This window comes from Hevea brasiliensis, chromosome 7, assembly GCF_030052815.1.
Source record: "Hevea brasiliensis isolate MT/VB/25A 57/8 chromosome 7, ASM3005281v1, whole genome shotgun sequence".
NCBI lineage: Eukaryota > Viridiplantae > Streptophyta > Magnoliopsida > Malpighiales > Euphorbiaceae > Hevea > Hevea brasiliensis.
Window position 1 is genome coordinate 98,756,306 of NC_079499.1, and position 15,954 is coordinate 98,772,259.

At 29.6% G+C, this 15,954-nt stretch overlaps 1 protein-coding gene across 1 annotated transcript; it reads right to left on the reverse strand.

The window, feature by feature from the left end:
* Positions 1–2,029: 2,029 nt before the first annotated feature.
* On the reverse strand, positions 2,030–3,440 carry LOC131181712 (peroxidase 27-like). The gene is made up of 4 exons (XM_058150553.1): positions 3,127–3,440; positions 2,814–3,002; positions 2,560–2,725; positions 2,030–2,436 (listed from the first exon to the last, which is right to left on the reverse strand). The coding sequence occupies exons 1-4, from the start codon at positions 3,394–3,396 to the stop codon at positions 2,030–2,032; spliced, it is 1,032 nt and encodes a 343-aa protein (XP_058006536.1). The 5' UTR covers positions 3,397–3,440.
* Positions 3,441–15,954: the final 12,514 nt, after the last annotated feature.

Sequence of the window (15,954 nt, forward strand, 5' to 3'; positions counted from 1 at the left end):
CTCTCTCTCTCTCTCTCTCTCTCTCTCTCTCTCTCTCTCTCTCTCTCTCTCTCTCTATATATATATATATATATAGAATATGGGCGTTCATAATAAAAAAAAATCATGTATAATATGCAACAAAATGTTAATAAAATAATTTCAAACTTCAAAGTTATTTTTAATAAAATTAATAAACATAAATTTTCATATTTCATCAAAAACACAAGATAAGATTTTTGGCAAAAGTGTAATTGGTAAAAGTTAAAAAGTATAGGGTTTAATTGGCATTTGAATTAGGATAAGGTATAATTGCCAAAAAAAAAATTTGAAAATACAGTTTTTTTTGGCAATTTCTTCTAAAATAATTAAATTTTAAAATATAAATTGTTAATTATAATATATTTTATGTAGATTATTAATCAAAATATATAAATTTAAATGAGTTAGAATATTATTCAGGTAATATAATCAGATTTGAAATTAATCATTTGAGTATTTAAAATACTAATTGCGTTTAAAAAGGATAATTTTTCACTAGTATTTTATATGTTACTATCCCTAGCATAATATGAAGACTGAAAAAATAATTTTTTCAAAAATATTCACTATAGAAGTTATGTATAATTAATTAAAATATATACAACAATAATAACACTTAGGTCTCTAAAATTAGTTAAAGTTGCCTATATGAATCATTTTTTCCTTATTCAATTACACACACGCGCGTGCGCTTTTAAAGGTTATAATTTTTTTTATATATTACTTTCTTTCATGTTATTTTAGGTACCTCTCTTTCCATTCTCATTTATTTCACCACTATTTTATCATATTTTTCTGTTGAAGCATTTTTAGGTCAATGAAATTAATCCAAATCGAATAGTTAATTATTTGTCAAATTTTAAAGTAATTTTAAATTTATATAATTTAAAATAGATTGGAAAAATTGCTAAAAAATCTTGTGCTTTTGAAAGTTTTGCAATTCTACTTCATATTATAAAAATGATCAATTAAACCCTAAGCTATTTAATTCTTCTCAAATTTATTTTACCATGGCATGATGTGGCGTCTCTATGGCATTTAACGTGGCGTCTCTATTATGTTTTGCTAACGATAGTATTGATAAGAGTTAAAAAGTTAAGAGTTTAATTGGTAATTTTTATAGTATGAATAAAATTATAAAATTTTGAAAAGTACATAGGTTTTTTTAATGTTTATCTCAACTTCTTAATGATTTATTTATTTTTTTTAATTTGATTCTGTATAAAACGAAATGGATTGATTGCACATCCTAATAGCGTGCAAGTATTTATCCTTGACGTTCCTTCATTCAAAGGGGAGAGTAGGCTGTTAGATGAGTTTTAGCATTCTCTAACGAGAAGGAGAAAATTTTGAGAAAATAATTGATTATATCAGTACTAGAGATTTTCAAGAGAAGTTATATTTCATGTATATGATTTGATTGATTTTTTATTTATTTTTGCATTAGCAAATATATTATGATTTTGATCGGTTCGTAATAATAAATCTTGTACTTTTATCACTAGTTTAAAAAAAAAAAAAAACAAATAGTGTTTGGCACTAAGGAAAGTGAACAAAAGAAATTGATTTAGCACAGCAAATGCATAAATTTCGCCTAGGATTTATTCTCAACACAACCTTTATCAATAGGTCTATTAAGCATAATGTTTATGTGAATAAATTTTTGACCAAAACAACAAACTCCCGAGTACAAAAGGGAAATTCTTACCTAAACCTTATTTATCATGTATTCAATACATATGTGAGATTCATACTTTTAATTGGTGAGTCCCACCATATCTCTTATGTCTTTAATCCATGGTGGACCATACGGAGAAGAAAAATCCTACAAAACAACCTTCTAATTGTGGACAATATAAATGGAACAATGATCAAGGCACCACCCAAAATTACAAATTGTGCTTTGCAACCGATGTTGCAAAAAAATGCAGAAAATCAATAAAAATTAAGAACACACTAACACAACTCTATGTAGTTATATATAGATATATATATGATCAAAAAAATATTAGTTTACCACCGCACACTGTTTCCTGATTTCACCTTGGCTGCCGGTGAGGACTCCAATGTTGCCTAGTTTCACCATTGACTGAGCAAAATCTTGTGCGAAAGTGATTCCATTTGTTGAAGACTGAAGTGTGACATAAACTCTTGTTTGGATATCATTGAGCAGAGCTGCATCAGATTGGAACAGCCCTCTTCTTGTAGCTACAACATTGTAGTAATCGGCATCGAATAACGTGGAGCTTCCAGGGTTCATCGCCACAACAGTGGTGTTGTCTCCAGGCTTACATATCGTCTTCAACTGAGCTGCGTATGCTGGGTCCAACGAGGGGTCTGTGTCGCCTTTCCCAGTGAAATTGTACAGGCGGTTAATGATTACAAAGCAATGTCCAATTCCAATGGTGTGTGCTCCTGCAAATAAAAAGAAGTTGGGATTATATATAATAAAATTATATTTGTTTATAACTTTTTTCATAATTACAATAATAAAAAAATATTTTATTAAAACACAAGATTTCTACTTTTTCTAGTTACCTGATAGAACCACTAGGTCCTTCACGCTTAAGCCCTTTGCACTAAAGTTTTGCTTTAGTTGGTTTACATTGGCGAAAGGAGACGGTATCTGTGCTAAAGCCTCTGAAGCACGAGAGACCGTTCCATCTCTACGTCCAGTGGCAACAACCCAAGATGGTCCACGAACCTGAAAGGAAAATGATTGATCAATCATTAGGCATGTATATATTAATTATCTGATGATGGGTATAAGTTTTTGATGAATTTATATATACCATCGCAACTGAATCTCGAGCTGCCAAGGCCACAATATCAGCACAAGAAACCACACCAGGACATTCCTTTTCTACTGCAGATTTTATAGCCTCAATCACATTGAAACCTCTTAACGTCTGGTTGGGGACCGCATCTTTCTCAGCTTGATTGGTGCTTGTAGAATTTAATAGCACAGAACCATCACATCCCTGTGACATGCATGCAATAATCAGAGTTGTTCTCAGACTAAGAATCTGCATTAACTATGGCTTAATTTAACAAATGATTAATGAGCTTATCAATACATTTATAATTAAGGAACATGGAACGTACCCTAACGAAACAATCATGAAAATGCAGTCTTAGTAAAGGAGCAGCAAGTGTTCGATCACTGGAAATGAATTGCTGAACCATATCATGGATAGTACTCTCTGCATTTGGGCATGTCTGGCGATAGAAACCGAGTTGCAACCCTTGAGGAGTAGTTAAGCCTATCCCAACCTGTACCCCAACTTGTAATCCTTGCGAATTAGTTAGGTCTAGAAACAGGAGGAAGAGAACCAGTTGAGAAAAGAGAAGTGAAAGAAGCTTTTGAATAGCCATTGTTTAATAGAGAGTATGGAGATAACTTTAAAAGTATTGATGATGTGCTCAAGCTGTGTTTGGGCCTGAAGTATGGAAGCACGAATAACCAGCATTTATACAACTGATGCTAAGCTTCTGATAATGCCATTGATATAAAACAATGATTGTTTTATTAAATTTTAATTAGTTGGCTAATCCATTCGGTCAAAATTAATTAAAGAGCTGACTAATGGCCAGTCCTCTATGTTTTATATACGTGCCTACCACGTATAGATAAAAATAATTCCAAATTAAATATATAAGTTTAAAAGGCCAGCCTGTTCTAGACCATTTTTATTCAATGATGGTCATATATATATAATTTGAAATAGAATTATTGAAAAATATTTATTTATATTCGATTTATTATTATTTTATACATATTTTAAAAAATATGTAATAATAATAAATCCCACATAAAATGAAGACTAATGTATTATTTATATAGTAATTGAACGCAAATGATAAAATGACTAATTTTAAAGGTTTCATTTGAAAAATAAATATTTATAAGAAAAAAATTTAATTGAATTAATTATCATATAATTATATTTAATTTTTTTAATAATTTTCTTTTAATTAAAAAAAATTAAATTTATTCATTTCAAATATAAAAATTAAAATTCCAATTTTTAAAAGGATATGATATCATTTCTTAAATTTCTATTTCATTTCTTAATTTATGTGTCTGTGGGATTGGTTCGTATCCATCAAGCTTTAATTTCAAATAAATTTTTTTGAGTAAAAAACTCGTCACCCACCACATACATTATATATGCAAACTAGGGTGGTAATTTTAGACACGACTTATGAACATGATATGAACACGGTACTAAATTTAGAGTTTGGGTTAGGTTTATTCGTATTCGTGTTGAATTCGTGTCGATTCATTTATGACACGGATATAATCGTGTTGTGTCAAGGGTTAACCGCTAACCCGACTTGACACGTTTACGACATGGTTTAATATTCGTGTTATGTGTTGACCCATGACCCACTATGACTTATAACTTATATAGCGTATTAAATGGGTTAAGTCGTGTCAAATTATATTAAATGGGTCATTTTGTGTTAAATGAATCGTGTCGTGTTAAATACACCTAATACAATTTAATATGAATCGTGTTGTGTCGTATAATCCTTATAATAGAAGAGTCGTATTCGTATTTAAATTTTGACGCGATTTATTAATCATGTCGTGTTCGTGTCGATCTTAATCGTATTCATATTGTGTGTTTACATGATACAAATATGATCTATCAACCCGAATTGCCACCCCTAATGCAAACCAAGGTATTGCCTGTAAACATGATATGCAGAGGTCAACATCAGCTGTATTCTTGTGTTGCAATTCAATATATTCAAGGTTATACAAGAGTTGCGATAGACGCTGCCAACCTATCTATATATATCACTTAGTTACAGCAAGATATACATAAAATATATCATAGAGGATAGAGTTATTATCAAACTTCAGTTGAAAGCAAGCATGTGTTTGAGCTTAAAGAAAGAACTAGCTAGGTAGTCATGGTTTGCAAGGTACAGAGAACACACACATATATAAAATAGTCATTGAAAGAATAGTTAATGCAAGATTATTATGTAGTGGACAGTTCATGCAGCATAAACTCAAAACAAACTTGGATTTATCTGGGTTAGGAAATGCTTGTTAAAAAAAATATAAAATAAGAGATTAAATTTCTGTTTTCTTCATAGACCAGTTCATCATCAGACCTGGAAATTGTATTTTTCAATATAAATTTCTCAAAATTCTTGCGTTGGCCTCTACACTTGTAATTTTAAATAAAATTAATTTCATGTCACATAAATGGAGAAGTAATTCAGGATATACATGATGAGCACTACTAATCCCAAATTTTAAGTTAATACAGAGTTCAATGCAAGCATGTGCCAGTGTCTTAATTGGGAATGAAAACTTATAATAGAAGTATTGGAATAGAATATAATCTGAGAACTTTGCGGAATTAATTTTGGTTTCAATTAATTAATACAAATGCTATACCATATATTAAAGAAAGGACTCCATCATTGTTAGTTTGGAATGGAACAAAACAATTAATTGCTTGATTTTCACATTTACTGTCTGTTGAACTTTTGTCTACCGGCTTGGGATCTGCCACTCTTTTATTAATTTTATCCATTTTTATTTTTTACATAATAATTTAAAAAATTAAATATTTTAATTTTTATAAAAATATATTAATAATCAACTAAATTACCTTTATTTCACTAAATTACTTATATATAAATATTTATTATATTTTAATAAAAATAAAAGATAAAATAAGGAAAAAAATAATTAATACTTTTTTATTTTCTAAATATAATAGATAATTTTAGATTAAAAAAAATCCAAATACAATAAATAAAAATAGATTAAAGGTAATACTTTTTATCTTCATTAGAATATATATATATATATATATATATATATATATATATATATATATATATATATATATATATATATATATATATTCCTAAAAGTATGTTGTTAATATTAGAGCAGTAACAGGGTATTTACTGGCTATTGTTTAGGCTAAATATTAATCAATTATTCTTTGTAAATCTTTTGTTTTAGAATACCAGATGTAGAGGATTTGTAGCCACTGAATAAGGGATGTTTGGTAACAGTATTTTGTTTTTATATTGCTCTTTTCGTGTACCTAACAGATATACAAAAGACTTTACAGTTAAATCACAATTTTCCTATTACTTTTTATTTTTAAATCGTTTGCTGCCAATTATATTCGTTAATATTATAAAAATACATTAAAAATATATATTCCCGTGATAACTGATAAGCGTTTTTTTTTTTTCAATTTAATTAGATAAAATTTCAAGTTTAAATCTCTAATAATAATAATAATAATAATAATAATAATAATAATAATAATAATAATAATAATGCAAGATTAATTCCATTAATTTTTTTAATAGAAAGAAGTGTTATTTAATTAATAAAATAATTAATGACATTAATATTAAAAAATTATTATCTAACCTTACATATATATTCAAAGGTCTCACATATTTATAAGCAAGATATATCGAATCTAAGTAAGAACAATTCATTTAGGTAAATCAATAAAATCAGTACTTGAAATTCTTTCTACACGACTCCTAAACTATCTCCATATCTTAACTACTTTTTGAGTAGGGTTCTGTCATTGTAATTGTCATCCCTTCTTATCTTCCATAGAACAATCAATTTATTCTCCTTCGGGGATGTTTGTTTATTTTAATTTAATTTTTGTTGATATAAAAATATAAATATTGCAATGTTTTGAATTTTTGTATATTAAAAATTTTAATTAGATTTTTTTTACCTATTTTAGAATATAAATTTTCAATTTTATTTCCCTTGCACCCTTTTCCTTCTACTTCTTCTTCTCCTCAATGTAGTCACAATCTTCGAAGCCACCATGACTCACTGCCTACACCTCCTCCTATCTCTGTCAAGCTCGTAAGCATCGGAATCATGCCAAACAAACTTCAAACCTGCAAACCTTACTAGAGTTGGCAATTTTAGACACAAATCAATTACACTGTGACACCCCTTACCCGTCTACTATATAGTCGAGTAAGAAGTGCCACATTCGGTGCCGGAGCACCATATCATATTTTATCATATCTATTGTAAACTTTTGATGTCATTTAAAATATGTATTCTATGTGTAGAATTTTTTTTTTTTATATCTTATTTCTGTGGAGACCCGGACAGAGCCTCCCATGTTTTATTAGCATCTGGCAGGTTTCCACTAATCACCTGTTAACATATTCATATTCATTTCACACATTTTCATATCATATTCTTTTTTATCATATCATTTACAATTATTTATGAGATCTCAAAATGAAGTATCATCTATTGCATTCATATAGAAGTTCATAGATAATAAATTGTAAGTTTTATTTCAATCTCAAGTTTAATTACAAGTCCAAAATGAAATACATCATAACTAGTAATTACATTATGATTAAACATAATGAACCAAAATACTAGTCTATACGTGGGCCCTACCAAGATACAAAAGACTAGTGAGGTGACTCTAGTCGATGACAGATCTGGTCGGAACTCTGTCCGAATACTACTGTGGCGGCTGCTGCTATAGCGGCTGTTGATCTCCAGTACCTACGCGATGGAAAACCAACGCGCTAAGCATAATGTTTAGTAGTGCATAATTTATAATAACAATAATTAAACAATTGAATTAATATCTGCAAATCATAATTTCTGGGTCTTTTATATTTTTATTGTATTTTGGAAATAATTAACATTATCGGGATCTTTTCTGATTACTTATTATATTTTAAGTCTTAATTAATTTTTTTTTTATCAGTGCCTAAAAAACCTATAACAAATTATAAAAGCTGGATGCATGGATGTATACTGGTTGGAAAGCCATATGTCTGTCCAGTATACATCTGTCAGGTACGAGGCTAGCTGTCGGGCACGAGGCCAGCTGTCGGGCACGAGGCCAGCTGTCGGGCACGAGACCCGCTGTCAAGCTTATAAAGCCAGAAATAAAGTAGGCACAATGGCCAGTAAGTAGGCACATAGCTTGTAGAACAATCATACTAGACATATATTATCAGTTTATGATTTTCTCGGTAGGCAGTACTGCTATCTGTAGTCCCTAATTGGTATACCAATTTATCCAAACTAAATAAATAAGTTTAGGTATACTATGGGTAATTAAATATTTTTAATTATTTTAGTACTATTCACTGTTACTATTTTCTAGTACTGTTCAGTGGTACCATTAATTTCATATTGATAGGACATTAGTCCAATTTACATATTCATATCATTTTTAATATTTAATTAGCCTTATGAGTATTTTAATCACCATGTATAGCATTTCCCCATTAACCTTTCTTTAGGTTCATTTTGATGTGTTATCTTTATCTAGGAATTTGACTAGGTTAGGATGTCTATTTGGTCACACTCTCTTCATAACAAATGCTTCTCTATGTTTAAACTTGAATTTCAGTTTTTGAATCACTGAATTTGGGGTTATAGAGCTTAAGTTATGGTCAAAATACCATAACTGATCCCTTTGCTTCTAAGCTGTCCAGAATTTACAATTCTTAGTCAATAAACTTTGACCAGTCATTTGATCATTTTATGGTCATTTCTAGACTTAGGTTCCTTCACAAGATATGTTCCTCTATGTCTTAGGGACTCCCAGGTACAATTTCATAATTTTTCAAGCTTAGTATAGTGAGTTATGGTCAATATATTGACCTGGACTCTTAATCCTATAAAGGCAATAGTCAAACTTCAAGGCAATATGTTTGACCCTCTTTTTAGGGTTTTTACACTTAGAATTTGATAAAAGTGTCTAAATCAATATTGTACCCTAAGTATCATGTTTCCAGATCATATTAGCACATCTCAAATGGAATTTCCTAGTGGGAGTTATGGCCAAATGATCACACGAGTATCAAATGGCATTCTGGGTTCAACTTAACATTTTCCAAATTTCAATTCCTAACTTTGGCTAATATTTTCCCTAGGATGCAATGGTTTCTAGAGCTTGGTCAAAACATAAAAATTGTTGTGCTATGTCTTATAAAACTTTTGGCACTAGTTTCACTCAATTTGTAGCTTTGGAGACCAAGTTATGGTATTTTTGCCAAAACTGGTCAAGCATACCAAAGGAACAGTATTTTGGACAATTTCTGGGTTGGCAGTTTTAGTGACCCAACTTGTGCTAATAATTTGACTTGGTTAAGGGCAAAACTGGGTCAAGTGGTCTTCATGAAAAGTGTAGCCCTATGTCTGAGCTTTCCATTGATGTAAATTTTAGGTCATTTGGACCAGTACGTACTGTTCATTTGGTCATTTTCTTGGTTTCAGTGTTTGGTCATTCAAGTTTCAGCAGAAAATTGGTCATGATTTTGACAGAATTTGAGCAAGGTTTCTGCTTAAAAAATGAAGGTTTGGATGTCCCAAAACACCTCCAATTGGCCTCATACCAATTGGGGCAACCCAAAGGGAGATATGGCAATAAAAAGCTACTGGATTCAACAATAACACAACCTGCAGAAAATTCACACTCCCAATTTCAATCTCCTCCTTCTTCCAAACTCCAAATAAGTATATATGGCACTTCTATAAGCATCAATCTCAACTCAATTAGGTCAAATTCATGCATTTACACAAGGTTCTCAATCATTTACACAAACTCTAGTTTTCAAAGTTTCAAATTTACACAAACCCTACACAATTAACTCCCAACATTTCAACTCATCACACATTCTCATGAAACAATTTTTTTTCATTACTTAAAAGCAACAAACTTCAAGTTCCATAGCTGCCAAAAATCAAGAGTTCTTTCTTTCAAAATTTCTTTTCAATTTCATGCAAATTTTCACTTGATTTAGCATGATATTCATGCTTAAAGAGGAGATTAAAAGCTTAAAGCACTAACCTTTTTTGGGTGTTTTGCTAAACTTTAATTTTCTTGCTTCTTTTTGGTATCTATAGCTTCCTTAGGGTGTGGGGAGTATTTTTTGTGAAAAGAGGTTAAGGTTTTATGCGAGAAAGCTTGGGAAATCAAGCTTTGAGAAAGAAGAAAATGGAGGGAGAGAGAGCTTCCATGGTGCCGGCTCAAAGAGAGAGAAGAGGAAGATGAAGAAGACTTGTGGTTGGTACATTTTTGTCTCTTGTAATATATATTCTATAATTATTGTACTTTATTGTTTTTAAATTTCATAAGTCTATTTCCTTTCTTTTCTTTCCTTTTCTTTTCTTTTCTTTTCTTCTTCTTTCTCTTCTCATTTTCTAAATTCAAATTCATAAATTTAATTTATGTTAATTATTTTATTTCCTAATTTTAATTTGACATTTAGGTCAAAATTCACATCTAGGGGTGAAATGACCAAAATGCCCTTCATGGTGCTTATTGGGTTATTTTTATTATTTTATACCAATTAATAAATTATCTAAATTTTATTTTATTTTATTTCTCAAAATTTTTCCTATATTTTTTTATATTTATTTCATTAATTTATGCCTCCTCACTATAGTTTAAGTGTAGTTCTAGACATCCTGACTGTCCGAACAGACATTAATCGTCGGAACAGTAAAATATACGGACTATCTACGTTGAGGGCGTTACATACACAATATGACTCGATACATAGTTAAATGAGTTTAGATTTAACATAAATAGGTTTGTATCATAAACAAGCCAATTTGTTTATGACATGCTAAAAATAAAGGTTTAATCGGATTGACCCACTTAATTCAATAAGACACATAACAACCAGTTTATTTAATCGAGATTTTATTTTGATCTATTAAAATCTGTTATGACCCCTTTTATTTATAATTAAAAATATAATTTAACTTTCAATATCTTATAATTTATATTTTCTTGTTATTTTTATGAAATACTTAATATTAAAAGAAATTGATACATATATTGAACTACAAGGAAAAAATTAGACTCAAAACATTATAATTAATTTCATTATAACTACTTAATTTATATGAATAGATTATATGAGATTAAGAAAATAAAATAAAATTACATAGTGATTCTAAATTTCTTTTGAAGATTGTTAATATTTGAATACAAAATTTTATTTGTTTTAAGAATAAAATAAAGGAAAAAAAATATAATAAAAATTTAGTATTGATTAAAAATAATATTTATGTATGAATATACTAATAAAATAAATTATTGACATCATTAATTATTATTTATTTTTATTTAATTTATACAATAATATATATATATATATATATATATATATATATATATATATATATATATATATATATATATATATATATATATATATATGAAGAAGATCACATAGAAAGTTGAAGTGTAGTGCAGTGATTATTAATTATATAAGCATTAGATAGACTTAGGTTCAAGTCCTATCCCCTCCCTTGCAACCTTCTCATTTTTTTTAAGTAAACATGTCATATGGGTCATTAAACAGCCTATTTAAATGACTTGTTTGATAAATGGGTTATTAAATAAGTTATACGAGTCATATCATCTGACTTGTTTAAGTGACTTATTTATTAAATGAGTTACATGGATTGTGTTATGTGACTTCGTAAATAAATGGATTATATTCAGATTGAGAGTTTATGACACTATTAATAATCATGTCATGTTCGGATTGAGCATAATAGTCTCGTGTCAAAATAAGACATGATCTGTTTAAATATGACACAACACAAATTGCCACCTTTAAACTTGACCCAGCCAAATCTCGGCTTCTTAATGTCAAATGGCCACTGGACCACCAGATATATGAACACAGAGGAACATCATTACAAAGGCAATAACACAAGTAACATCAGATATATGAAGTTGAGTACACTGTAATTGTATGTTAAGGAATGCGAGGATTATCAATTGGAGTTATTTGGTTGGGATTGAATATTTTGGGATAATAAAGAAATTTAGGCACCTTGATTGGTAATTTCTGCAAGTATATAGATTGTTCAAGTAGTAAAAAAAGATATCGTTCCAACAGGGAATTGATGTTTGATTACCAAACTATAATTGTTACGATTATTTGAGCTATCAATAAAGTGCAACTAAATTAAAGGAGGTAAAAGCAGCAATTTTATGGAAATATAAAGAAATAAGAGATGAGACAAGCTACAAAGTCACTAAATTAACAATGAGTAAGTAAAATTTTAATTAATTGATGGCAAAGGTGATTCCAGAGTTGGGGTTTATGAAGTAAATTTTACCAGAATTTGGATAGGTAAAATCAATTATAGGGGAAATACAAGTTAAAGGAAGTTGATTCTAATTTTCTTTAATTTTACTTTCAAGCAAACTAAAGAGTGTTTTAAAGAAAATTAACCCCATTTTTCATGCGATGTTTAATTATCCAAAACCCTTTAAGTACTTTAATCAACTATAAAATTCCTCTTAACCCACTTGTTTATCTATAACACTAGGTGATTGAGTTCATTATCTTAATTATCTATAAAAGATTTTCACCTTTAGGTGCTTCAATCCAAGATTATGAACAAAATCCAAAGGGTATCAATAATGGGCATGTAAAAAGAGCACACAATATATGAATCAAAACTTATATATTTTAAAATCTAGTTAAAAACAGTCCAAATCCACAAAATAGAACTCAAATCATTACACCCAACTCTAAAATCTAAGAAATCTACTCACTCCTAGTTGTCTTTACAAGAATAAAAGATGAAATAAAGTAAATGGACATGAAAATAGACTGAAAATAAAATAAAAGAAAAAAAATGAGAAGGGGATCCAAATCTCTGAGAAATAGCAGCTGGGACATCACTTGAAGAGGTGGGTCTTTCTCCAAAATGGCATTTTTTCCATTTGTCTTTTTAAAGGGACTTTCTTTCTCTTCTTATGGAAAAAAGAGAAAATGATGAATTTATTTGTGTCAGATTTTTGCCCTAAAAATCTAATAGTGAGAAAAGACAAAAAGGTACAATGGGTACTAAGGTTTAAAAAGTGGTCCAATACAGCTTAAAAATGCGTCAAATATGAATTCCAGCATTGTTGTTCAACATACCCAGTGATGGTTGAGAGATGAAGAAAACTCAGGCGATTTAAAAAGTCACACGAGGCATGGGACTTCTTAAGAAGATTACTGTCCAAATTAACATTTCTGCTTCTGGTGCTTAGCGAAATAACATGCTCCGTGAGACTTCTCAAGAAAATTGCTATCTACTTAAATTGTTGCCTTTGTTGAACTTGAGAAACAATATGCCCCATGGGACTTCTCAAGAAAATTTTGGCCCAACTCCAAACAATTTTTCTTCACTTCCTCCACCACTCCAAGTCTTTAAATAATATTAAATCATGTCCAATTGCACCTTTTCATTTTCAAATCACCTCAAAACCTATAAAAAACATGAAAATTCTAAAACTCAAATATAGAAATACTAAAACTAAAAATTTAACTAAATTAAGTAATAAAATATCATAAAATACTAAATTTAATGGGCAAAATAGTTGCAAAATGATTCTAAAATTCCTATATAAAATATGTACATCACACCTAAATTTGAGTTAATGAATTGGTGCTAATAAAATAAACTGGTAGACTCCAGATGAATGTTGTGATGTGTATTGTTGGCTTGAGACCATATGAAATGGTTGCTCAGATATATATTGTTTCTTATGGCATTTTCGTATAAGAAAAACTCTGGTAGGTTTTCTATATGCTCTTAGGGATTCCTCTTGCTTTTGTTATTTTCATTATGTGTTATCCTTAATATAGGTGATCCCAATCCATTGTCTATGGAATTTTTATTGAGTACAACCATTATACATACAACGATTTAATTATGGTGAGATTATATGAGACCTTCTACAATCAACGGTTATAATAAAACTGTTGTAGTTTCATTGTCTGCGAGTTGATATTGAATATGTTTGCAGTTTCAATATTAGTATATATTGTCATCCCATGCATATTTTATTGAATCCTTTAAAAAAGGCAAAGGACACCATTCTTAATAGACAACAATAAAATCTTCTTCATGGTTTTTCTCTTGTGTATGCAATTATCAAATATGAATGTTCTCATGGTGCACATGATCGAAAACTCGATCACCAATAGTCATGGATGATGAAACTCCATTAAATGCCATCTCCAATGTGAAAAGAAGGATGCTTTCAATGAAAGTAGAAGAAGGATAGAGCTGAAAAAAGGAGAAGAAAACCTAAAATAGGTAGAAGAATATAATGCCCTGTTCTATCTAACAAAACGAAACAGTCAGGTGATCTACCATAAGAATCTATGCTAAATTTTCCAAAAAAAAAAAAAAAGAAAGAAAAAGTCAGCCTAGCCCAAGAACAAATCAGGCGAGGCGAACACAAAAAGATGGGTCGATCCATCTTTGAGTGGATTGAAGAAGAGGTAGATATGAGACCCGTCATGAATTCCACAATCAATCAGAGATATTCCATCTCCATCTTCATCTATCAGGCGACTTTGATAGTTGTCGAGAAACAGGATAAGATGATCCTGAGGTAGCTTTTGCTGGTCACAGATCTCTCGCTTGAGATCGGCAACTGTTGCATCATTGCCCAGTTGAATGTAGAAGAGACTTCCTGTTAAAATCTCGACCACCACTCTCATTGTAAAGGCAAATAAGGTTTGGTTTCATTTCTCAGACTCATCTAGGAGAATTAAAAATGGAAAGATCTTGTCAGGAATGATTCTATTGTTACTGGAAAGGTGTCCACGTTTGCTGCATTTTCGCTTGTTATTTTGTAACTTGCCTTCTTTGTATGAATGCAATACAAGCCGATGAAGAAGAATGAACGTGTGCGATGTCAGGACAGTAAATTTAACATGTATTATTGGGATTCACATCCGATCAAAATTTTAATTTCTGGATTAAGAGAGTGGAGATTCGAATTTAGCTCTGTATACTTTCATCTACCGAACTAAGTAAGACTAGTTAAATATTTTAACATTTTAATATTTAGAGTTATTTTAAATAGTAATTATAACTAAGTAATGAAATGTCAACATATAAGTTTGATTTAATAATATAAAAAACAATATATAAGATTGTGAAATTAGGAATTTAAACTCTAATTCTAAGTTTGATTAAATACATTCATCCCATTTAGCATTAAGTTTAATTTCAGAATAAAAAAAAAAAAAACTTTTTAAGTAAACCAATATTTTGGATGCTATTAAAAAAAAGTTTAGAAAAAATTATTTTATTATTTTAATATTTTTATTATTGCTAAATAATATTAAATTAATTTATTTTTAATTTTTAATACTTACTAATTAATATATTTAAGAAAAAGCATGCTTTAATTTTTTAATAGTAACTCAAACAATAATGCTAAATATACCCACATATATATATATATATATATATATATATATATATATATATATATATATATAAAGAATATGGAATATGGGCATTATAATAAAAAAAAAAAAATCATAGATTGGGTAGTTCAAGTTCAACATGTGAACTTTCTCCCAAATAAAGGGTTAATGTTGAACAGTGAACAAACCGTGGCTTCCATTTTGCAGGGACAACAGAGAGTCCCCCCTTCGCTTAATTCACTTGTCAATGCAGTTCAAGAGCTTCATGAACATAGATTGGGTAGTTCAAGTTCAACATGTGTACAGGAAAGCCAATTTCTCCGCTGCCAGAATGGCTAATGATGCTTGTAGTTTTCCTTTGGATACCCACTGCATTGAATATTGATGGACCTTGCATGACGCCTATGGCATTGTTCATACCAGAAAAACCCTGGTGTAGTTGAGTTCGTTAGTCTCCAACTCTCTAATTATTACAAAAGAAAATAATAATAAAAATTTTGTCAATAAGAAAGAAATTAATTAATTAATTACTGAGATAATGAAAAGAAGAAGAAGAATCAATTTGCTTGGACCAAAGCTTGCTTTCCAAGCTTAAATACCGATCATAACAAATAACACGAAAACGTTTATACATGTAGCCAACAGGAACTTCCGATTTCCGAAACGTTTTTATCTATT